Consider the following 23,382-nt stretch of genomic DNA (forward strand, 5'->3'; position numbering starts at 1 on the left):
GCTAAGTCCTGTGAGGATCCGCATCCCAGTTCTCACCCAAGAAAACAGAGACAAGCTTGTTGCTTCCCCTCCTCTTGCCAGGCAGGCTCTGAATTGCATTTCCAGGGTGCCCTCCTTCCCAATTCTCTTGATGGCCCCTGGTCTGAGGCAGGCAAGCTGAGCTTAGCTTAGCTTTTGACACCAAGATTCTGAGGGAGACAGCTCATAGTTGCAGCACTCTAGCTGCCTGCCTCACGTCTGGTACCTCCTTACTTGCGGACACATGTGGACAATGCTCAGGATGAGTGTTCCTGGCATCTGGATACCTTAGTGTTCCACACTGGGACAGGCAAGGGGGCGAAGCTTCCAGATCTGCACTCAGACCCCGAAGAGTCTGTACACTCATGTGGCCTCATGGATTCTCTTAGCCTGGTTGGAGTAGGTGTGGCCCTGTTGGAGGAATGTGTCACCACGGGGGTGGGCTCCTATGCTCAAGCTATACCGAGTGTGGCATAGTCAATGTCCCCTGTCCTGCAAAAAACAAAAACAAAAACAAACCCAGGGGCCCTTTCCAATAGCTGAGTCAAGGCCCCGGGGTCTAGAGAGGGCTGTTCTCAGCAGACAGCTGCTAGAAAGAAAAACATGATGGAACCCAGAACCGACCAGTTATGGAGCCAGCTCCTTGGATTAAGTCACTCCTTGACTTTAAGCCAGGGCTGGATTTTTGTCATATTGCCATTAGAGTATTCCATGGAACACAGGCAGATGGCCAGTGCACAGGAATGGGGAGGCTGAGAAGGGACTTGCTGGCTCCACTTGGGCCTTGTTATGCCCAATGCTGCCAACCCTTCTTCTCAGAGCAGAAGCTTGCTGCTGCGTACATGTTGCTGTGACAGCGCCATCTTGATAGGCAGCCCACATACTCTGGGAGGTCCAGAGAGTGTGCAGAGACCTTTCCCGTTACTCGGGTTTGTTGGTGTTTGTTCCTAATGCTTGTTTTGACTTCTCTGGTCTAGATTTGGTTTCCTAGGGAACCCCACAGGCTCCTCCCACTTTTCTACATCTTTATCCCCCTTGCCTTCTGGAAGAATGACCCTGGGGTATAAGGTCTAGGAAAGTCTCCTCTGGAGATTCTAAAGAAAGCTTTGGGACGGCAGCCTAGTAAAGGACTAAGCTCTAGAGAAAAGAGAGGCCCCTAGGGATGTATGTCTCCCTCAAGTCCCAAAGTAAAGGGTGTAGTACACAGGTCCAGGCTGAAGCTAGGACAGAGTCTGTACAACACGGATCTGGGCTTTTATTGCTAGACCAGGGATATAACACAGGAGGAGGACAGGCTAGACCAGGGTCGCAGCATGGCAGGACAGGCCCGTGTGAATGTGCTACATAGGTCAGAAGGGTCAGTCCATGGTCCAGGGGAGACAAAGGCCAGAGTCACTCATCTTGGACTGGTAGACAGCGTTGAACTTTTCATTCATCTCAGGAGTAAAGTGTTCCTTCCAGTTCCCCACAACACCTAGAATGAGGGCAGATGGCGTGAGTCAGGCAGGGAGAGAAGACGAGGATACCCCACAGCTAACTCCTGAGAGACCGACAGCTGTTTCTCCGTCACCGAATTCTGAATTACGTCCTGTAGGAGGCATGTGAACCTCCCATCTGATACCTGGGAACATAACTTCACCTAAAAATAGGTTAAGGGGAGAGAGGACTAATCTACTAACTGGTGTCCTCAGAGGGTAAGAGTGGAGCCTGGGGTGGTTTGAATAGGAATGGCCCCCACAGACTCATGTGTGTGAATGCTTAGCCCAGAGGGTATAGCACTGTCAGAAGGTGTATCCTTGTTGGAGTAGGTGTGGTCTTATTGGAGGAAGTGTGTCACTGTGGGGATGGGCTTTGAGGTCTTCTATGCTCAAGCTATGCCTGGTGAGGTGCAGTCTCCTGCTGCCTGCAGATCAAGATGTAGAACTCTCGGCTCCTCCAGCACCATGGCTGCCTGCACACTGCCAGGCTTCCCGCCATGACGATGATGGACTGAACCTCTGAAACTGTAAGCCAGCCTCAATGAAATGTTTTGCTTTTTAAGAGTACCTCTCAGAAAGTGCCCCTAACTCCATCTCTGCCAACTCTTCCAAAAGAAACTGACCTTCGCCATTATTACGGGCAACACGTTCTAGTGTTGCCTGAGTCCAGCCCCGCCCACCCAGTTCTGAAGAATGGGTAGTAGAAAAGGACTCTATCTACCTGAGTACCTGTGGTCATGGTGTCTCTTCACAAACCCTAATCAAGACGAGCCGAGCCTAAAGTGATGTAGCCAGAAACACTGGCACCACAGGAGTAAAAGAGGCAGGGAGGGGTGTGGCCCAAGGATGCCTTACTCTGACCTCCAGCGCTGTGTGCGAACTTCCCCTAGTCTGTGTACTTTGGAGGGCAGCCAAGGGATGTGGTCATGAGCATCCATGGCTGCCCCCATCCTGGACCAAGTTAAAATCTTGCTGTTTACACATTTGGCTAGGGCTTGGGGGCCAGCGTCTAGTTTCATGTACCCTGAAGACTGGTTCTGAGGATTTGTCTCCTTGGAGACTTTGACAGCAGTTCCTCTGACTGTTGAGAAAGGCGAGGCCAGGTTTCACACAGGCCAGAGCTCCTGTGCACCGAGGGGTTTTTATCAGGGACAATAGCAAGGCATACTTTTAGCCGCCATGGAGATCCACAGGCCCCTCTCTTTTCTACATCCAAGCGTCCCACAGGTGCTCAGGTAGATAGAGTCCTTTTCTACTACCCATTCTTCAGAACTGGGTGGGCAGGGCTGGACTCAGGCAACGCTAGAACATGTTGCCCGTAATAATGTCGAGGGTCAGTTTCTTTTGGAAGAGTTGGCAGAGATGGGGTTTGGGGCACTTTCTGAGAGGTATTCAGAAATTTGGGTGGCTCTGGGAGGAGTGGTCTGAGACAGAACTGTAGCCTGGGGCCGAAAGGGGACCCCTGTGAAGGCAGCACCAGAAGAGAATGGCACAGGGGCTGGGGGTATCGCCAGCATCATACTGCTGCTGTGGAAGAATGAGGAAGATCAGGACGCAAGTAGAGTGGGTGCGCTACGGGCTGTAATCAGATGCAAAAAGACAGGGGTGTCAGGAGTAGGGGCGAATGCCTTTAATCCCGGCACTAGGGGGGCAGACACATAAAGATCTCTGTGAGTCTGAGGCTAGCCTGGTCTATGTAGCAAGCTCCAAGACAGCCAGGATTGCATAGAGACCTTTCTCAAAACCAAAAACAAAACATACAAACAAAAGATAAGGGTAGACTGGTCCCAGAATGGGCTGTGGGTATTTGGGTGGCGGCTGGGAGGGAGTCCTACCTTTCCTCAGGAACTTGCTCTGGCTCTGGTCCATGATCTCCTTGGGCAAAAGGCTGTAGTTGACCATGTTGCTCTGACTCATAAAGGAGAAGCTGCTGAGTTCCAGTATGGTGTCCTCCTCTTTTGGCCCCAGGGGGCGCCCCAGGAAGTCACTTAACTTCTGGATGGTACAGCGAGGCTCCTGGACCCAGAGGAATGGATACACATTTCAGACATCAACACAGTACAAGTAGGGAGAAGAGAAACAGTGTGATGATTTAGAGTGCACACTGCTCTTGGGACGTTCCGAGGTCAGGCTCCAGCACCCGGTAACTGTAGCTCCAAGGGATCCAACGCACAAATATCAATATAGATATACAAATATGCATATATTTAAAAATAAAATAAGCCAGCCAATCCCAGCACTGAGGAAGCAGACTCAGGCAGATCTCTGTGAATTTGAGGCCAGAGTGGTCTACAGAGTGAGTTTCAGGACAGCCAGAGCTACATAGAGAGACAGTGCCTCAACATATCCCCCCCAGTATACTAAAAAATAGTATGAGCTGGAGAGATGGCTCAGAGGTTAAGCCATCTGACTACTCTTCCAGAGGTCCTGAGTTCAATTCCCAACAACCACATGGTGACTCACAACCATCTGTAATGGGATCCGATGCCCTCTTCTGAAGACAGCTACAGTGTACTCATGTGCATAAAATAAATAAATCATATATAAAAAATAACTTTAAAAAATAGTACAAGTAACTCGAGGTGTAAACAAACATACTCAATTCAGTATTATCTGCTATAGGAAGTAGTTGGAAACAGCATAAAATCAACCACAAAGGGAATTTCTTTTAACTATATCTATACCACAGAATATTTCATAGTCATGAAGAATGCATGGGCAGGGTGCTGAGGCGACGGCTAAGCAGTTGAGAGCACTTGTTGTTGCAGAGGGATCAGTCCCATCCCTAACAGTCACACAGCTGCTCACAGCTGTCTGTAACCGGGGCTGAGAAGTATCAGGACAACATCACCAAGGACCAGAAGCAGGGCATAAAAACCTTAAACAAAACCTCAAGGATTAATATTTCTCTGTGTTCAGGTGATGTTGTATTTGCAATTCAGAGGGTGTCACATCTTTAAGGAATCCGATTCTTAATAAAGCTTTGAAAATCGAGCTTTAATTTTTGTATCAAGACTCATTTATTGTTGGAAAGGCCTCGACCTCCACTGATGCCGAATCCATTCAGGACCATCTTTGTTTCCCTTGTCTTCAAGTCCTGAGGCCAAACCACGGCTGTCTGCTGGGGGCAAACGTGTACAGTTTCTAAGGCCCAACAGATCTTGGATTCCCAAAAATCCCTCAGCACACACGGCTGGAGCCGACGCTGCAGCAGAGGAAAGGTCGGCCTCGCGGATGGAATTTAAAACTCACTGTGCAGAAGTAGATGTCGTCTCGATATTCTGAGTTAAAATCTTAGTGTTTACACATAATATTGGAACAGCACAGAGAACTCCAGGTTCTCCAGCATCATGCATGCAATTTGCTGGCTGTGCCAGGGTGGGCTGAGTAATCGCCAGGCCTGTCTGTTCTGTTAGAAAGTGCAGGGGCTGAAGGGAGGAGCAGATACAGTGCCTGGATTCACCCACCAAAGCTGCTCCAAGGAGCTGCTTATCTATACTCCCAAATGCAGTCAGATGGAGTCAAAGATTACTTTAATGAATAAATACAAAAAGCACCAAAACATCAGTAGCTGAATGTATAGCTTAAGGCACAGGAGGAGAAGAGAGAGAGGGGTCAGTTCTCTGGGGTTCCAGGGACCAAACCAGGCCGACAAATGTTTTTATCTACTGAGCACTTCGTTGGTCCCTAATTTTTTTTTTTTTGGTTTAGACAGGGTTTCTCTATGTAGCCCTGGCTGTCCTGGAACTCACTCTGTAGATCAGGCTGGCCTCGAACTCAGAAATCTGCCTGCCTCTGCCTCCCAAGTGCTGGGACTAAAGGCGTGCGCCACCACTGCTCAGGGGTCCCTAAATTCTTGTTTCTTAGTGTGTCTATGTGTTTGGGTCCGTGTTTGGGTCTGTGTGTGTGTGTGTGTGTGTGTATGTGTGTGTGCGTGTGTGTGTTTTCAACTCACCATTTCAACTCACCAAACATACTAGGCTGGCCAGCCAAGTGAGCTACAGGGATCTGCTTGTCTCTGCTTCTCCCACATATTTTATCAAACCTGGCTTTTTTACGTGGGTTCAAAGGACCAAGTGCAGGCCCTTGTACACGTACTAGGAGCATTTTGCCAACTCAGCTATTTCCCAGCCCCACAATATTAAAATCATAAATGTACATTAAAAAGTCTTGCCAGGCAGTGGTGGCACACACCTTTAGTCCCAGCACTTGGGAGGCAGAGGCAGGCAGATTTCTGAGTTCGAGGCTAGCCTGGTCTACAGAGTGAGTTCCAGGACAGCCAGGGCTACACAGAGAAACCCTATCTCAAAAAGAAAAAAAAGTCTTGGGCCTGGAGATATGGCTCAGTAGTTAAGAGCACTGACTGCTCTTCCAGAGGTTCTGAGTTCAATTCCCAGCAACCACATGGTGTCTCACAACCATCTGTAATGAGATCTGACGTCCTCTTCTGGTGTGTCTGAAGACAGCTATAGTGTACTCATGTACATGAAATAAATGAATAAATCTTTTTAAAAAATTCTTGAGGCTGGAGAGATAGCTGAATAGTTGAATACTTGTTACTCTAGAGGATGCAGGTTCAAATCCCAGCACCCACATCAATCAGCTCACGGCTCCCTGTAACACCAGCTTCAGGGGATTCAATGCCTTCTGCTGGCCCCCACTGATACTGGAAGATACACACACACACACTCACACACTCACACACACACACACACACACACACAAGATACATTTTTAAAAAATTCTTGAAGCTGGGCAGTGGTGGTGCACGCCTTTAATCCCAGCACTTGGGAGGCAGAGGCAGGTGGATTTCTGAGTTCAAGGCCAGCCTGGTCTACAGAGTGAGTTCCAGGACAGCCAGGGCTATACAGAGAAACCCTGTCTTGAAAAACCAAAAAAAAAAAAAAAATTCTTGAAACTCAGGCTGGAGAGATGACTCTGAAGGTCAGAAGTCTCATTGCTTTTGCAGAGGACCTGGGTTTGATTCGAAGCACCTACACGGTGGCTCTAACTGTCCATAACTCCAGTTCCAGGGGATCCAATGCCCTCTTCTGACACTCCTTTGGCACTAGGCACACCCATGGTCCAGACATACATGAAGACAAATACTGATACACATAAAATCACATAAAATAAAATAAAAATTGCTTGAAACGTGTATCAACGAGTCTCACAATGGCTGGTGCTTTAGGAAAGTGGCAGGAAGGAGGTATGTCTGAATCAGGAGCAGCTAGGAGTTCTGAGAGCACCAATATCATTGGCAGTCCTGTCTTAGGAAAAACGAGCTTCACAGAATATTCTGGAGGAGCAGGGGATGCCACACGCCAGGGCTTCCACTGAGGAGGTAGCTTGTTGGATAGGAGGAAGTGGGTGCCCACCTGGTACAGCTCCTCATAGGTGACAAAAAGCAAATTTAGGTCCTTCCGCAGGTCTAGCCACCCCTTCACATGGTCAAACCAGGAGCCGTAGAAGCCTGAGCAAAGAAGAAACAGAGAAGGTACTGCAGCCTCAGCCGTATGTGACTGGGGCCCAGGAAGAGCAGGCTGACCTCAGAGTGACTGGAAGAAGGAAGCAAGGCTGCCCGCCAGCTGGATGACAAGGGGACTCTGAGAACCACCTCAGTCCCTGAGACCCACCTGTGCCCTCGAGAAACTCATCCACAAAGTCCTCAAAGGAGCTGGGATTGGGCAGGAAGCCGGCTATTCGGTGAAAATGGTAGAAAGAAACCAGAGCGTCCTTGGGGTTCCGGGCCATGTACACCACCTGGTGGACAGAGTCATGAATCTCAGAGCTCTGAGCCTTAGGACTTCTCCCATTGAGCCCAGGACCCCAGCTCCAGTCTAGAAGTGGGAAGAGTCGCATAAAGCCAGCCTGCAGCCCCCAGGACAGTAGTGGTGACTTGGACGCCAGGCACAGACCACACCTGATCCCTGAGCGGCAGTGGGTGGAGTCCTCTATAGCTAGTGAATGGGTAGCATGGTTTGGTTTCTTGATTATTACAGTTAACACTTTTATTTGGGGAGGGGGACTCCGTTATTCATTCTCTCCGGTTCTAGGCAGCTTATGGCCACTATCACCCCACAGGGTAAGTGAGCCCTGCCTATCAAGGTTCCACCAGAATCTACTGCCGGGAAGTTTAGTGTAGACCTGTGTCTCCAAGGCCTACTTGTTTCTCTAGGGCCTTCCCACCATGTTAGGAAGGGATTTCTCTTCCCAGAGCCAACCACTGACATTCACTACACCTGGACAGAGAGCTAACCTGCTGACCCCCGCGCCCTCTTCCTCTTCTTCCTCCTCTTCCTCCTCCTCTTCTTCCTCCTCCTCCTCGTCCTGGCCTTCCTGCACTGCTGGCTGGGGTAGGAACTCCCTACTGTACGGACCCTGCCTCCCCTCCAGCCCAGTCTTCTGCTGCTGTGATTTTTATCCACCTACACGTAACATACTCCCTGTCCTTCACCCCAGGATGGGAAGGTAAAGCCAAACCCTTTGTATCCTTTGGACTCCCGAAGCCTGACTCCGTCTCGGCTCTCGTGAAATGCTTACCTTGGTCTTGGCCTTCAACAGAGCTGGGGATAGCCCTTTGGCAGTCAGGTGCGAGGTGAACATACGAGGCCAGGAAGTGTTACGCTTGGGAAAGAGGACACTGAAGGAGATCTGTTCTATCCAGGGCATGCGGGACCAGTTGGGGAGGTGGTGAATAGGCCACAAGTGGCCCTCACAGAAGATAAGGCTCAGAACCTGCTGCATCCAGGTGGTACCTGTAGGACAGGGGTTAAGGGTGGGGCAGGGGTTGGGGTGTGGCTACTTCTGCCTAAAACATTCTTTCCACTCAGAGTAACAGATTTACTGTGTGCATCCTTAATTCTTGGGAGGATTCTGAAGCCAGCCTGGTCCTCTCTCGCTGTTCTGCGAGCACAGACCACAGGTCCCATACCTGGTCCAGTTGAGTGATCGCCCACTCTTCTCTGTGTTCCTTACTTCCATTCGAGGCCTTAATCAATACGTTTGTTGACACAGGGTCTCTCTCCGTAGCTCTGGCTGTCCTGGTTCTCACTCTGTAGACCAGGCTGGCATTGAACCTACAGAGTGTTCACCTGCCTCTGCCTCCCGAGTGCTGGGATTAAAGGCATGTGCCGTCACACCTGGCCCTCAGTATAGCTTCCATCACCCAAATTTCTGCTAATGTTCTGTACATGAGAACTCAGGGGGTTCCTAGTCCCTCATCTCGGCCACAGTGAGATAACTTCAATTTGGGGGTTTTCTAAAACGCTTGGGCTTTCTCTACAACACCCCCCTTCTGTATTCTCCCTCCCTTCCCTCTCTTGGGGTCCTACAGGTATAAATTTGGCTCTACCACCGAGCCAAGTCCCAGCTACCTAAGATCCCTTCCCTGAAGTCCCACTTTTGGGTTTTTTGTTTGTTTGTTTGCTTTGGTTTTGGCATTTGTTATTGTAGAACCCTAGTTTTTAGTGTCAATTTCTGTCTTACAGCCGCAACATGTTATTAAAGGGCTTGTTTTGTTTGGGGGCTGGGCTCAGCAGAAGATCCTAGGTTTTAGCCCTTCCATTACAGGGGAAGAAAAGGAAGGTAAGAAGAAAGAGAAAAGTATGCTTTGAAAGAAAATCACAAGTCTTGGAACTGGAGACACAGCCCAGTGGTTAAGAGCACTGGTTGCTCTTCCAGAGGACATGGGTTCAATTCTCCACATGGCAGCTCACAACCGTCTGTAACTCCAGTTCCAGGAGATGTGACAACCTCTTCTGGCTTCCTCAGGCACCAAGCATTTATCATAAAGACAAACATGGACACAAAGTACTCATATACATTAAAAGATCATAAATAAAACTTTTTTAAATTAAAAAAAAAAACAACAACAAAAAAGAAGAATATTAGTTGTCCTAATGGGCCCCAGAGCAACTCTGAGGTATAACAACGGAGAAAACCCCCCTGCTACACCAGTGAGAGATGCCAACAGGAAGGAACTGGTAAAGGCTATGTGGGAAGCGTGTTCCCGCCTCTGTGAAGATGTGGGGGTGGGCTGGGCAGATGGAGAATCCTCTGTCCTTAAGACAGGATGTCTTAGCAAAATAAACAGACCAGTTCTCCCATGTTAATCTGTAAATCAAACCCAATTCCAATAAAAATACCCTCGGGTTTCTACAGACCTAGGCAAGTTGGTGCCGAAGTTATACTGAAAAGAAACACACAGCAGCCCGGCCTCAGAATACAAGTGGAGCCCAGTGGGGAACAGCCCAGTGGTAGACACAAGTGTGGTCAGGAAGGGGCTGCTCAGAGCAGGACAACACCCCTGGGTCAGCAGAATAGCCATTTGGCAAAACACAGCACAAGATCTTACTTCACACCACACAGGAGTAAACCAAGTGTGAAAATTGCAAACAATGGACAAATTCCTTAACTCCCATTGTTGTTTTGTTTTATTGAGACAGGGTCTCACCATGTAGCAGCTGTTTTGAAACTCGCAGACTAGGCTGGCCTCAAACTGACAAAGATCCAGGTGCACCACCACACTTGGTGGCAGATTCCTTTAAAACGTCCATACAGTGACCGTTCCCAAGTGCACTGCAAAACATTGGTGACCTCCCTCAATCTCAGAGGCAAGCTTGAATCCAGAATGTCTCTGAAGGGCCTACGTGTTAGAGGGAAGAGGGAAACTGAGGAAGGGGACTGGCAGGAGGTCTTTGGATCACGGGGGAGTGTTTTCTGAGATAGTAGCACCCCAGTCTCTTCCTTCTTTTGAGCTGGGTCTCATGTTAAACTTCTGACTCTCCTGCCTCCACCACCTGAGCATCTCGGATTACAGACACGTGCTTCCTGCCATGCCTGCTTTTGTTGTTTCTGGGCTTCAAACCCTGGGTCTTGCCCATACTAGAAATCATTCTTCCAACTTCCTATATCCTGAGTGTGTGTCTCTTCTCTTTGTACTTGGGTGGATCCCAGGGCTCTGTGCACAGCATGTGCGTGCTCGGTCACTAGACCCAAGTCGTTTTCCCTTCCTCTTTTCACTTCTCAGTCATAGTGAAATTGCTCTGCCGAGTCCTCTCTACCATGATGTACCACAAGACAAAAGCTGTGTGGTAACCCTGAGTCATGGACTGGGATCTCAGTAACCATGAGCCAACATAAACTCTCTTTACATTGACTATTGTAGACATTTTCCACAGACAGGGAAAGCTGTCTCAGACTCTCCAAGTGCTAGCTGGTCAGTGTGAAGGGGTGAATTAGAAAGTTCCTACAGCCGGGCGGTCGTTGCGCACACCTTTAATCCCAGCACCTGGGAGGCAGAGGCAGGTGGATTTCTGAGTTTGAGGCCAGCCTGGTCTACAGAGCGAGTTCCAGGACAGCCAGGGCTACATAGAGAAACCCTGTCTCGAAAAACAAACAACAAAAACAAAACAAAAAACCCAAAAAACAACAACAACAAAAAAAAAAAACCCAAAACCAAAACCAAAACCAAAACCAAACAAACAAAAAAAGAAAGTTCCTACTGCCAGGCGTACTGGAGCATACTTTTAATCCCCTGGGGGAGGCAGAGGTGGGTGGATCTTTATGAGTTCAAGGCTTGTCTGGTCTACAAAGCAAGTTCTAGGCCAGCCAGGGCTCCATATTGAGGCTCTCTTTCCAAAAATAAAAAAAGGAACAGTTACTGTGTCCCCACAAGATACATTTTCATTACAAGGTCTATCAGTGAGGCTACAGCAGTGTTGTCTCAGTGTGGCTTAACAATAACCTACAGCAACTGTAACAGAGGTTATGAGGACCCATTCCCCCAGGCTAGCCTTTCTTTTGTAAACTGTATTACACAAACACCTTAGGCTGGGGCAATGTGGCATATGCCTTTAATCCTATCAGGGGCAGCTGGTATAGTGAGTTCCAGGTCAGCCATGGCTGCATAGAGAGACTCTGTCTCAAAACAAAATAAATAAAAAAGCCTTGTAAATAAATAAGTAAATACAGCAGGTTCCAAGCATAATGACAGCTGCCATCGGTCGCTTCTTCCGCCTATACCTAGTACCTTTTTCCTCTTTGTGTCTCACCTGGCCCCAGGCTGGAGATTGCAGTTTGCTTCCCATGACCACAAGGCCTCTCTCTCCCTTTGTTCTGGGGGCAGTGCAGCTGGGGTGGGTGCAGTTTGAGGGGGCACAGGCCCCCCTGCTACCCTCCTCACAGGCCAAGCCCAGGACCAAAAGCTTTACTCCCTTTTCCATGTTGCCCAGGGCGACCCACGTCACTCAGGGTAACAGCAAAACTAACCTGGATTTCTTCCCTCGTCTTCATACTTTCACAGATTGGTTTTTTCCACAGGCCTTGGCAACCTGAGACGATTCTGTCTTTTCCTTATTAAGCTGAAAAGTTGTACCTTTTCAGGGAGGGAAACACTTTCTGGCTTTCCTGTCTGGGTTGGACCAATCATATGCTTTGAGGTTTGAGGAAACATGAACAGGATTACTGGCTTCTGTGGCCCTGGATTTGATAACTGAAAACTTAGATAAGATATCAATGGCGGCAGTTATGAACCCAGCATAGAGACAGTGGAGAAGTCACATCCCAGGTTGGAGGAAGCAGACGGTGTGAGGTTTTCCTGACACAATTAAGACTAGAGTTAGTGATTTCTAGAACTTTCCCTTTAATATTTTTTACACTGACTGTGGGTAACTGAGATCACAAACAAGGGGAAAGCACTGTGTGTAAGACCTGATGCTATCAAGGAGATGGGAGACGAGGGTGTAAAAGGCCCCACTGAAAGTTCCGGGATCACACAGACACGGGGAAGTCCTAGAAGAAGGAATGGCTTCTATGGAACACTGGGGTTTTCTACCTTCCTGACTGATAGGCATACTTTAGTCATCATCCATTTTGTTTATGAAGGGAGGCTGAGGCTGGCTCTGTGCCCACTGGGGCAGGAAGGTATGAGTGTACCCGAGGGCTAGGTGTTCTAGTCTGCAGATCCTGTCAGCCTCTGGGAGCTTGGGAAATAGACAAAAGAGCAGGTTTTCTGAGAGCAGGAGAGAGATACCCACACCTCCCTGTGCTCTGCTAAAGCAATGCCTGGTCCTCAGCAGTTGGATGTCCACATGGTAACCCGCTTGGGTTTCCCTCAAGACCATGAGTGGCTGGCACCTATACGGAGCCAGGTGTGGTATGACCAGGATGTGGTGGTTCTGGACATGGAGGCAGTGGTCAATTACCTTCCTGGACACACCCCTACCACTGTCCCCTCCTGTACAGCTGCTGTAACAGATGACTATCAGCTAGACTGGTGAGATGGTTCAACAGGTAAAAAGGCCTGCTGTTGGGGGCTGCCTTTTAGCAGAAAGCGGCTATCAGCTTTGCAGCCATCTTGAGCCATATACCCTGACGTGAGACTTGGATTACAATAGCCTACAACAGCTGAGCACACTCCGATAATCTTGGTTTAGATACCTTGAGATTAAAGGTGTGTGAGATTAAACGTGTGTGAGATTAAAGGTGTGTGATTTAAGAGTGTAATTTAGAGATCAGATTTAGAGACAAGACCTAAGGGCATGATTAAAGGTGTGACCAAAAGGCGTGGCTTAGAAGTGAGACATATAAAAGGCAGAGGCAGGGAATCAGACACTTCAGAGAGTACAACTTGGAACTAGGAATTAGGTTAGACAGTACAACTTGGAGTAGGAATTAGGCATTAGGTAGCAGGCACTTGGAAGAGAACTTGGAAGAAGTAACTTGGAACTTGGAGGCACTAGGGACTAGGAACTAGGGACTAGGAATTTAGGACTTGAGACACTTAGAGGAAGAGAGACTGAAGAATAAACGGGATTGAATCACACTCTGTCTGGTCTCCATTCTTCGAGTCCGCCCTCACTCTCTCTCTTGCTGAATCCTGACCCGCGGACCGGAGCGGCAGCTTGGACCGGGATACAGTGGCCACCAAACGTGGGGCAGCCCAGGCCTCAACATTTTGCTCAGGCCGTGACATTTTTTGGCCACAGGAACGTGGGGCTAGTGTGGGTCGCAACAGCCAGCCCCCAAGCCTGATAAACTCCCTTGAGAACTCCATGGGAGAAAGAGAAAACTGAGTCTGGAACGTTGTCATCTGACCTCCATACATTCACTGTGCCACAGTGTGTGCCCAAGTGTGCACATGCCTGTGTGAGCATGCACACACACACACACACACACACACAAATAAGTAAATGTTACAAATAACCACCAAACCAGTGGCTTTCAACAACACACCTCATCCTGTAGCTCTGACGTCAAAGTGCTAGTGGGGGGTTGGTGTTGCTAAGGAAACCATTTCCTTCTGACCTTTCCCTTTCCAGCTTCTTGGGGCTCCCATATTCCAAACTGTCTCATCCAAGGGCAAGAGCATCACCGAAGCACCAGCACATCTCCCATCTGTCCCCGCTCCTGTCACCATAACTCCTTTGCTGTCTGAGCCTTAGGCACCGCCCTCTAGGGACCCTATGATAACACTGGACTCTGTGATCCGTCATGATCTCCATCTAAAGATCCTCAGTCTCTTCATGACTGCAAAATGAGCTCGCATACCGTGAGGATTAGAGTCTGACCATGTTGGGGCTGCTGTTCGGGGGATGGTAGGCAGGGAGAGAAGGGAGGCTAGGGCGGTCCTACAGAAAGGAAGAAAGGCTCTATTGTGGAATCAGAAGGCAGATCTGACTGAGAACACCAGACTCTTACATGCCAGCTTCCTGCTTGGTTGTGTGTCCTTAGCCTACCGCTGCCCTTCCTACAGAGCACTGGGGGCCTTGGTCTGAGATGAACACTCACCATATGGATACTTTGGAGCCTCCTTGGTATGTTGATGCCACAGTGACCCCACCAGGCAAGGCAGAAGAGAGGGATGAGGCAGAAAGAGGGCAAACTGTGGCCTAGATCTGCAGAAACCTTCCCAGGAGGGATGGCCACTGAACTGTCAGGAGGATGGTCAGATCTGGAGTGAGAGGAGCATCCCGGCATGGGATGTCACCCAGCTCCTGGTGGCTTCCTGCCATCCCTGTTATGAGCTCCCTGAGGGAATGCCGTGACATCTAATAAGTACCACTTTCTGGTTCATTGCTTTAGGTTTTTGTTTTTGTTTCTGTTTTTGCCAAGATACCTCTGTGTAGTTCTGACTGTACTGGAACCAGTTCTGTAGACCAGGCTGGTCTTGAACTCATAGAGATCTGTCCGAGTGTACCTCCAAAATTCTAGGATTAAAGGCGTGAGCCACCACACTTGTCTCACTGTCACTTTCTAATGGAATGTTCCAGAACATTCTAGCCTTGGTGATGGTCTTTCCAGAAAGCCTATCTGGCTGCCTCTGATAAGAATGTAACCCAGGTCCTTACCTACTCAAAGCAAATACTCCACCAGGCCATGCCACAACCTATTTCTCTGCCTTAGACATTGGAAAAGAAGTGTTGCCCCTGGCCAGAGAGGAGGGTGCTCTGGGAGTTGTTCAGGTGTCTCCTCCCCTCAAACAAACACACTTTCCTGGGGTTACCTTCAGAGATAGCAAATCCCAGGGGCCTTGATGGGAATGGAAGGCCATAGGGCCCTTTCTTAGTTTCTCTGGCTTCCAATATGGGGAAGAAGGGTACCATCTTTTTCTAATTCAGACAGCACCAGTCTAAGAAAACACAAACCAGAAAAGGTTCTTCAGAGCAGGCATGGCCCTTCCCCTCATCCTGCCTGTGCCCAGTTCAAGGACCAGTGATAGGATTCAGCAGTGGATCTTGCCTGGTGCAGGTCAGAACTTGCTGTGTCTGGATTAGCTTGTACAGCTATTGAGAGATGATCTGGCCTCACCTCTGCCCCAGTACAGGGACACTGATGGCCTGGATCCAGGACCCAGGACCCAGGGCCCATAGCTCTGCTGCCATATCCTTTAGGAGGATGCACTGAGAGGCTGTAGGCACAGTCTGATGGATCCTAGCTCACCCACGGCATTCCTTCTGGTGGGAAGCCCAACCCACAGACCAGGCCCTTGGGTAGATATGTTAAGATGTGAATGGATGGATCTGATCCAGGGATGGGGAAGGGGGCAGAGGCTAGGAAATGGGGACAACTCTGTAGAGGGAGGGAAGGGAAGGGGGTCTGGTGTAAGAGACTCATCATGAATGTGAAGTGTAGGAAGATTACTTGGCCCTGTCTGCTGGATTATTGACTTATCTAGGTCACTGGTAGTCCAGGTAGCCCTGGTGGCCAAGTCACAGGAGGCAGATCTTGCTGTTAATGGGCATTGTGCCCTAGCTGGGCTTTGCCCAGGAGACAAAAGCAAACTACCCCCAGTTAGGATCCTCAATCTTGTGCCTATCCTTACAGATTCAAGATGGAGAAGATGGCCCCAGAGGGTCCTGGCAGAACCATGCTGGTACCCTGGACACACTGGAGGAAGTTAGACCAGGCAGTCTTATGGGATTAGGGAGTTCCTGTCCCCACATAAACACACTTCACTGGGGTGGTGTTCACTGTTCACCTCAGCATGGCATTCAGGGCGAGGCAAAGCTTGTCCCCAAAGGACCACACGCCTCAGGATAAAGCTGGGTTCTCTGCACTATCCCCATAGGCTTAGAAACATGTTCAAGCAAGTGCAGAGAGATGATGAGAAGTTTGTGGGACACTGACCAAGGTACAGGGATGGGGGGTTGCTGGTGCCCAGGACACCTTGAGCTTCTGAGGCTACTGGAAAGAGGAACAATGGGGCAAGGAGGCTAGTGAGGGGCTTCATGGAGCTGGTACTGACTGAAGCCAGAAAGCAGACCTACACCTCATAGCAGATTCACAGGTGACAGGGAAGCTCCTTGTCCCGGCCTGCCTCTCACCTGACTTGGGGAACGTTACCAAGACGATGTCTGTGTCCTCGAACTGGAAAGAACAAGCCGCTTTCAGGGACTCCTGGGTGTGCACGTACCCCGGGTAGCGGATGCCATCGAAGATTTCAGTGGTGTTCATGCGCTCATTCATGTTGGTGCTGTCTGGAGCAAGGCTGTAGGGGAGGGAGTCTTTCTTATCCAGTGCCCAAGCTCTTTTCAGTAGATATAAGTCAGTCTGCCATCCCATCATTAAAGTGTTGAGATAGGTCCACACCCTGTGGCTGCTGGTATAGCTCTCAGGTATCATTGTAGGACCATCTTAGAACCTTGGACAAACCAGTCTGTCGTTTGGCCCAGTCTCATCAGAGGATATAGATATCTTTGTACTCTGGCCTTGGACTGACAGTGGTATCGATCGGTCTGGCTTTGAGAGTATGGCCAGTTGCTTGCAGAATTCTGCCCTATCCACCAGTTCTTGGCTACTTGTATGCAGGGCTACACCTCGGCAGCAAACTTGTTTGGTTGTGATGTATCTTGAACATTCTTGTGGACTTGAGAGCTGCTTGTCTCAGCCCCAAAGCATAGTGAGATCGGTATCCAAAGGCCCCATCTAACGAGCAAGCAGTTCCCACCCACAGCCCCCCTCCAGTTTTCCTATACAGCTGTGTTGAGGACCAAAAAATGTTGGGGCCTGAGCTGCCCCACTTTGGGCGGCCACTGTATCCCGGCCCAAGCTGCCACTCAGGTCTGCGGGTCAGAGTTCAGCAAGACAGAGAGTGAGGACGAACTCGAAGAATGGAGACCAGACAGAGTATGATTCAATCCCGTTTATTCTTCAGTCTCTCTTCCTGGTCTAAGTCCCAAGTCTTAAGTTCCTAGTTCCTAGTGCCTCCAAGTTCTAAGTTACTTCTTCCAAGTTCTCTTCCAAGTGCCTGCTACCTAATGCCTAATTCCTACTCCAAGTTGTACTCTCTGAAGTGTCTCCCTAATGTCTGATGTGTCTGATTCTCTCCTCTGTGTCTCCCTAATGTCTGATTCTCTCTAGAGCCAAGTGTCTTCTACCTAATGTCTGCCTCTGCCTTTTATATGTCTTACTTCTAAGCCACGCCTTTTGGTCACACCTTTAATCATGCCCTTAGGTCTTGTCTCTAAATCTTATCTCTAAATTACACTCTTAAGTCACACACCTTTAATCTCACACACCCAAGGTATCTAAACCAAGATTATCGGAGTGTTCTCAGCTGTTGTAGGCTATTGTAATACAAGTCTCATGTCAGGGTATATGGCTCAAGATGGCTGCAAAGCTGATAGCCGCTTTCTGCTAAAAGTCGGCCCCCAACACAGCTGCCCAGTCTGGGCTGACAGGAATGTTTCTACTGAATCCTGGAGCAGCCTCTGACAGAAGCCCCACCTCCCCTGTTCCCTCCGGATCCCTTACTTACCACAAAGTCTTCTGCATGTTGCTGTGCCTCTCGGTGTGCACTGCAGCCCGGTGTGCACTGCAGCCCGGCTCAGGCTCTACTTGGGCAGTTCCTAAGAGGCTCCACCCTAGAATGGCAGGGCCCTGGGGCAGATCACTGCAAGGTGGCCCGCCCCCAACCAGACCCATTTGGGGGAGGGGCTGGGAAAAGCGCCCCCATCGGCAAGCAATAAGTGGATAATCTTCGAGACAGAACCTATTTTTTTTGAGCAGACTAAAGTGCAGTTTAACAGTGACCACCGGATAGGACACAAATTTTCCTGTTTTAAAACTGCTCCCCTGTGGAGACACTGGCCAGGAGGGGGCCAGGAGGGGGCCAGGAGGGGGCCAGGAAGGGGCAGTGCACCGTCACTTTCTTGTATTCTGACAACAGAAGGCAGCTTTCTCTACCACCCTAGAAACCATGCAGTTTATATAATTATGACATCTGTGGTAAGTGGTAGACAGTACAAAACAATCAGCCCTAACAGGGTATGTCCATGAAGACTTTTCCATCTTCTGCCACTGCCAGCTGCCAAAGTACCGGAATCCCTTGCTGCACAGTCTCACAGGCAGCTGCCAACCAGCACAGAAATGTCTTACTGTCTACAGGACTATTTGCAACAACCAGACTCCTGGAGATTTGTATACAACACAACAAAACTCCTTCTGTTTGCTTGGGAGATTTGGGTGTTTTGGTTTGGTTGGTTTGGGGGTTCTGTTTTGTTTTGATCCATTATGCTGCAGGAGGGTACTGGAGGGTCCCCATCCTCTTTGTCTTATTAGGTGGGAAACAAGTCATTATCAACATACACTCACAGAGCATACACTGACCTGGTGTCCGCTTGTCCTTGCATGTCCGTTATAGAGTAACTCTGGTCCTGATCAACAAACACTCACAGAGCATACACTGACCTGGTGTCCGCTTGTCCTTACATGTCCGTTATAGAGTAACTCTGGTCCTGACCCTCTGCTCAGATCTTCCCCAGGAGAATCAGCTTCCAAAACCCAGAGAGACCACAGCCAAGTTCTCCAATCAGTTTAGGTTCAGCTAAACTGATTTCATTAATTCAAGTGCCATGTGATTCCCACAATCACAACCGGGGCCTATAACAGTTCAGGCCTCCTTCTTACCATAAACCTGGGTCCTCCCCTACTAAGTTACACAAGCCTGTCACCACCTCTCGTTTCATTTGTTGTTGAGCGCCACACGATGCACAGCTTTGTGTTTGGGTTTGTTCCCTCCTCATGTTGTTTACGACATTCATCCATGTCATTGTGTGTACAGATAGTTCCTCCACACAGCTGCGTTGTATTGAATAGATAAGTGTTAACCTGCTTACGGTGTGTTTATGGACACCAGGGCTGTTTCTAGTTGTGACAGTTCTCCTGTAATGTGATTCCTATAGTGAGGCTGGGGACGGAGCTCAGATGGAAGAGTGCTTGCCGAGCATGCAGGAACCCTGGATTCAGTCTCTGCCATTGCACACACATGGTGACATGTGCCTACAATCCCAGCACTCAGGAGGTAGAGGAGAGTCAAATATTTAAGGTCATCCGCTATACACTGACTTTAAGACCAGCCTGAGCTACATGAGACCCTGTCTCAAAAATCAGTGGGAGATTAGAGAGATGTCTCACTAACTAAGACTTACTTCCTGCTCCTGCAGGGGCTCTGGGTTCAATTCCCAGCACCCACATGGTAGCTCACAACCATCTGTAACTCCAATTCTTAGGGGTTTTATGGCTAGGACGCTCTTCTGGCCATCAAAGTCACTGCACCAAATGTTACAAATACAAACGTGCAGGCAAAACACTCACACATATACATTTAAAATATATTTAAAAGATTTAAGCCAGGCAGTGGTGGCACATGTCTTTAATCCTAGCACTCAGGAGGCAGAGGCAGGTGGATTTCTGAGCCAGGCTCAGGTTTGTCCTCAAAGCCCAAAGCAGGGCCAAGATGGGGCCCAACAATTGATACACGCTAATGGAAACACAAAGAAAGAAAAACCAGATAAACACACCGCTTTCCATGGAGGTTTGTTTTAGCCACTCGGGCAATCAAGACGGGAATTTAGGTGTTAAAAGTGTTTCTACATGAACAATATTTGAAGGTTGAGCTTTACAAATTCTTTCACTACTTTTGCAAATTGTCTGTAATCTGGCTAAATGCAGAGACTATTTATAGAGTATCAACGGTCTACAATATGAGCTGGGAATAAAACATAAAAAATGGGGGGCTGGAGAGATGGCTCAGTGGTTAAGAGCATTGACTGAGCTTCCAGAGGTCCTGAGTTCAATTCCCAGCAACCACATGGTGGCTCACAACCATCTGTAATGGGATCTGATGCCCTCTTCTGGTGTGTCTGAAGACAGCTACAGTGTACTCATATACATAAATAAATCTTGGGGAAAAAAAAAAAGACATGAAAAACATCCACACTGACTGACTCCTATGAAGTCACCGGAAGCCACAAGGAACTTGTGACTATGTATCTGGTACAACAGAACACTGGAGAACTAGTGACTGTACTAAGGTTGGCTAGAGTTGCTGGACAAAGTTCTACAAGCAAAGAATGAGCTCCAAGAGTTACAGTTTCACTTCAAGAAACATATGTTTTGCTGGGCAGTGGTGGCTCACACCTTTAATCTCAGCACTTGGGAGGCAGATGCAGGCGGAGGATTTCTGAGTTGGAGGCCAGCCTGGTCTACAGAGTTGAGTTCCAGGACAGCCAGGGCTACACAGAGAAACTCTGTCTCAAAAGACAAAAACAAAACAAAAAGAAATATATGTTTTAGCTGGGCATGGTGGTGCATACCTTTAATCCCAGCACTCAGGAGGAAGAGGCAGAAGAATCTCCATGGTCTATATAGGGAGTCCCAGGACAACCAGAGCACATAAAGAGATCCTGTCCCTGCCAAACAAAACAAAACAAAAAACCCCCAAACCAAAAAATACCAAAACGAACGAACAAACAAAGAAATATATGTTGGGAACCATGTGGTACCCTTCAACTTCTAGACCCAATCTCAAGGGATAAGTAGGTCAGGCTGGCCTTGAATTAAAGCTATACACCACTACCCCTGAGCTAAGACCCTATTTTAAAAGACAGAGTAGTAGGAACCATTCATTAGCTTCTAAATGCACTGCCAGGAGACCCTTACCTCCTGTAGCCAAGACTAAAAGGGAAATTCAGAGACTCATCCTTTGATTGGAAAAATAGGGTTCTGTGCAGAGATGGAGGGTGTAGAAACACTCAGGTAAGCCGGGGACACTGGGCTGCTGAATTGTGAAGGGTGGGTCTTTTCACCCCCAGGGGGACTGACCTTCTGTTGGACTCATTGCTGTGGCAAAATACTGAGAGAAACAGGTTCAGAGAAGAAAGGTTCCTTTACTTACGGTTTCAGAGATTGCAGTCCCCAGAGTGGGTAGGTGATAAAGAATAAGGCAGTGCACACCATGACAGCCAGGACACACACAGACAGAGACATGCACACATTGTGGGGGTTGGGGGTAGGCTGGACTTGCCCTGACTGCTCACTGTAGTGGGCATCTGTCCAGTCCAGCTGGACAATCAAGTGGGACCCCCAGACCCTGTGGAGAGGACTGAGATGCACGAGAAAATAAAGAGGCACAGCAAGTCAAGAAGTCAGATCAAGCTGGCCAAGATTTTGTTTTGTTTTTTGTTTTTTGTTTTTCGAGACAGGGTTTCTCTGTACAGCCCAGGCTGTCCTGGAACTCACTCTGTAGACCAGGCTGGCCTCGAACTCAGAAATCCGCCTGCCTCTGCTTCCCAAGTGCTGGGATTAAAGGCGTGCGCCACCACTTCCCCGCCTGGCCAAGATTTTATTGTTCACACCAGTTATATACTCTAAAAACAGGATATGGGGAGGGGAAAGAAGAGAAAGGGGCTTTGCAGGTGGAGGAAGCTAGCTGCAGCTGTGGGGTCTAACTAAGTTATACCTGCTGTTCTCACAAAGCCTTGCCATTACCAGGGGTTCTAAAAACATCTATCTAGCAGGATGTTGGCTAAATCTAGAGATCAGGAGGAAGGGTAACTAAGGTGGGTTGCTATGAGGCCTTGTTTGAAGTTCTGAGAACTGACAAGTGAATCATGGAAGGTAAGCAGAAAGAAGAATAGTAGGTAGGAGAGCCAAGGGTGAGTGTTTGCCAAGAATGAGGCCTTGCCACGGCTTCCCACAGGCATTCTCCATTTTTCTCTTTATTCCACCTGAGCTGTAAGTCTACGGGATGGCGCTGCCCACCTTCAGGGTGTGTTTCTCTGCTCAGCTTATCCTCCCGGTAACTAGACTTCAGTCCCAGAAAGAGACAAATGAGGCCACACCCTTGAGGGACCACTGAGTAGGGACGGAAAACAGCCCGTCTGCCTGGTTTAGGGAGGACAGACATACATGTGTGAGGACATTGGAACGTCTGTAGGCAGGAGTTGTACAGGTCCTTGTCTACACACTCAGGGAGGGCACAGAAGACACCCTGGGCTTCCTAGCTCTATGAGACATAAGTCTAGGTAGAGGGTCTGAGGAGCTCCGGGCGCTGATTGGCCCAGAAGGGCAAGCAGAAAGCCAGTGTGGGCATGGGTCATCGTGAAGGGAAATCTTGGCTGTGGGCCTCAGAACCTTTATCACAGAGGAAACCATAATAGCAAAACCTGGACCACTTTGGTCAAGTGGACTGTGTTCCTGAACATTGTGTCCCCTGTGACCTTGGACAGATAATCACACTGAGCGGGTGTGTTAGGGATGAGAGGTCTCTCAGGCAACAGGTTTCATGGCAGCCATAATTAGAAACACAAGTAGGCCTGGCAAAGTGACACAAAATCGTAATCAACCAGAAGGTGGAGACAGGGAATCATCACAAGTTTGAGTCCAGCCTGAGCTACAGAGTGAGAACTTGTCTCCAAAAACAAACAAACAAACAAACAAACAAACAAAAAACAAGCAAAAATCCCAACACAGAATCCTAAATGGATGGGCCTCTGAGAAGAGGATCACGGTCTCTCAGCCCTCAGCTCACTTACCAGAGCTGATGGGTCTCCTCTCCACCGACAGCGCCTGATCATCCCAGCTGGTGGTCCTCCACTGCACTGAGAAGAGTTGCTTTTCTCAGCCTGTTGGCATCTTGTTTCTACTTGTAGTAGTAAACTTGTACATAGTGGTTTCTGTGTGGATCTGCCCACCTGGCTTAAGGGCTCCTGCGGATACACTGTAGCCACACAGCTAAACTGTTTACTATGAAGACTGAGGAAGGTTTGCCTGTCCTAATATGGCTCAGTGTCCCAGAGCCAACTCCCAAAGTTCAACCGGCAGAACAAGGTTCCAGCTCCCTAGGAAGGAAATTCCAAGTACCTGGCCTGAGAGGCCATCTCAAGGATGTCCACAGAAAGTGTGTAAACTAAGGAGAGTGGCTCCACTCTGAGCTAGCGAGTGGTATTCTAGTGCATACGGGGCGCAGAAAGGAGGGGACTGGAGAGAGAGTTCCCTCCTGCCTGCCACCTCTTCTTTCTCCCTGGCCCTCATGACTTCTCTGACCCCTCCTCCTCAATAAAAGAACACAGGGCGGAAGTGGGGTTAGGAGAGGTCTGGG

At 48.9% G+C, this 23,382-nt stretch overlaps 1 protein-coding gene across 2 annotated transcripts; it reads right to left on the minus strand.

The window, feature by feature from the left end:
* Window positions 1-1,256: 1,256 nt before the first annotated feature.
* LOC117723321 (sulfotransferase 2B1-like) lies at window positions 1,257-23,266 on the minus strand. Of its 2 annotated transcripts, none has more exons than XM_076916010.1 (7): window positions 22,817-23,266; window positions 16,325-16,488; window positions 8,040-8,254; window positions 7,133-7,259; window positions 6,875-6,969; window positions 3,332-3,512; window positions 1,257-1,492 (listed from the first exon to the last, which is right to left on the minus strand). In XM_076916010.1, the coding sequence occupies exons 2-7, from the start codon at window positions 16,464-16,466 to the stop codon at window positions 1,377-1,379; spliced, it is 876 nt and encodes a 291-aa protein (XP_076772125.1). In that variant the 5' UTR covers window positions 16,467-16,488; window positions 22,817-23,266; the 3' UTR covers window positions 1,257-1,376. The 2 variants fall into 2 exon arrangements, with proteins under 2 accessions (XP_076772125.1, XP_034378758.2); XM_034522867.2 differs by lacking the exon at window positions 22,817-23,266 and adding an exon at window positions 17,758-21,452.
* Between the last annotated feature and the right edge of the window lie 116 nt (window positions 23,267-23,382).

This window comes from Arvicanthis niloticus, chromosome 18, assembly GCF_011762505.2.
Source record: "Arvicanthis niloticus isolate mArvNil1 chromosome 18, mArvNil1.pat.X, whole genome shotgun sequence".
Taxonomy (NCBI): Eukaryota; Metazoa; Chordata; class Mammalia; order Rodentia; family Muridae; genus Arvicanthis; species Arvicanthis niloticus.

Excerpts from the sequence above, each read along its gene's own strand:
- LOC117723321 (XM_034522867.2), bottom strand. The coding sequence starts at position 17,924 with ATGGGTCTGGTTGGGGGCGGGCCACCTTGCAGTGATCTGCCCCAGGGC. Across the intron at positions 16,489-17,757 it reads AACATGCAGAAGACTTTGTG|CCTTGCTCCAGACAGCACCA; the intron begins GTAAGTAAGGGA and ends CCTCCCCTACAG. Across the intron at positions 8,255-16,324 it reads GGTAACGTTCCCCAAGTCAG|GTACCACCTGGATGCAGCAG; the intron begins GTGAGAGGCAGG and ends CCTGTCCTACAG.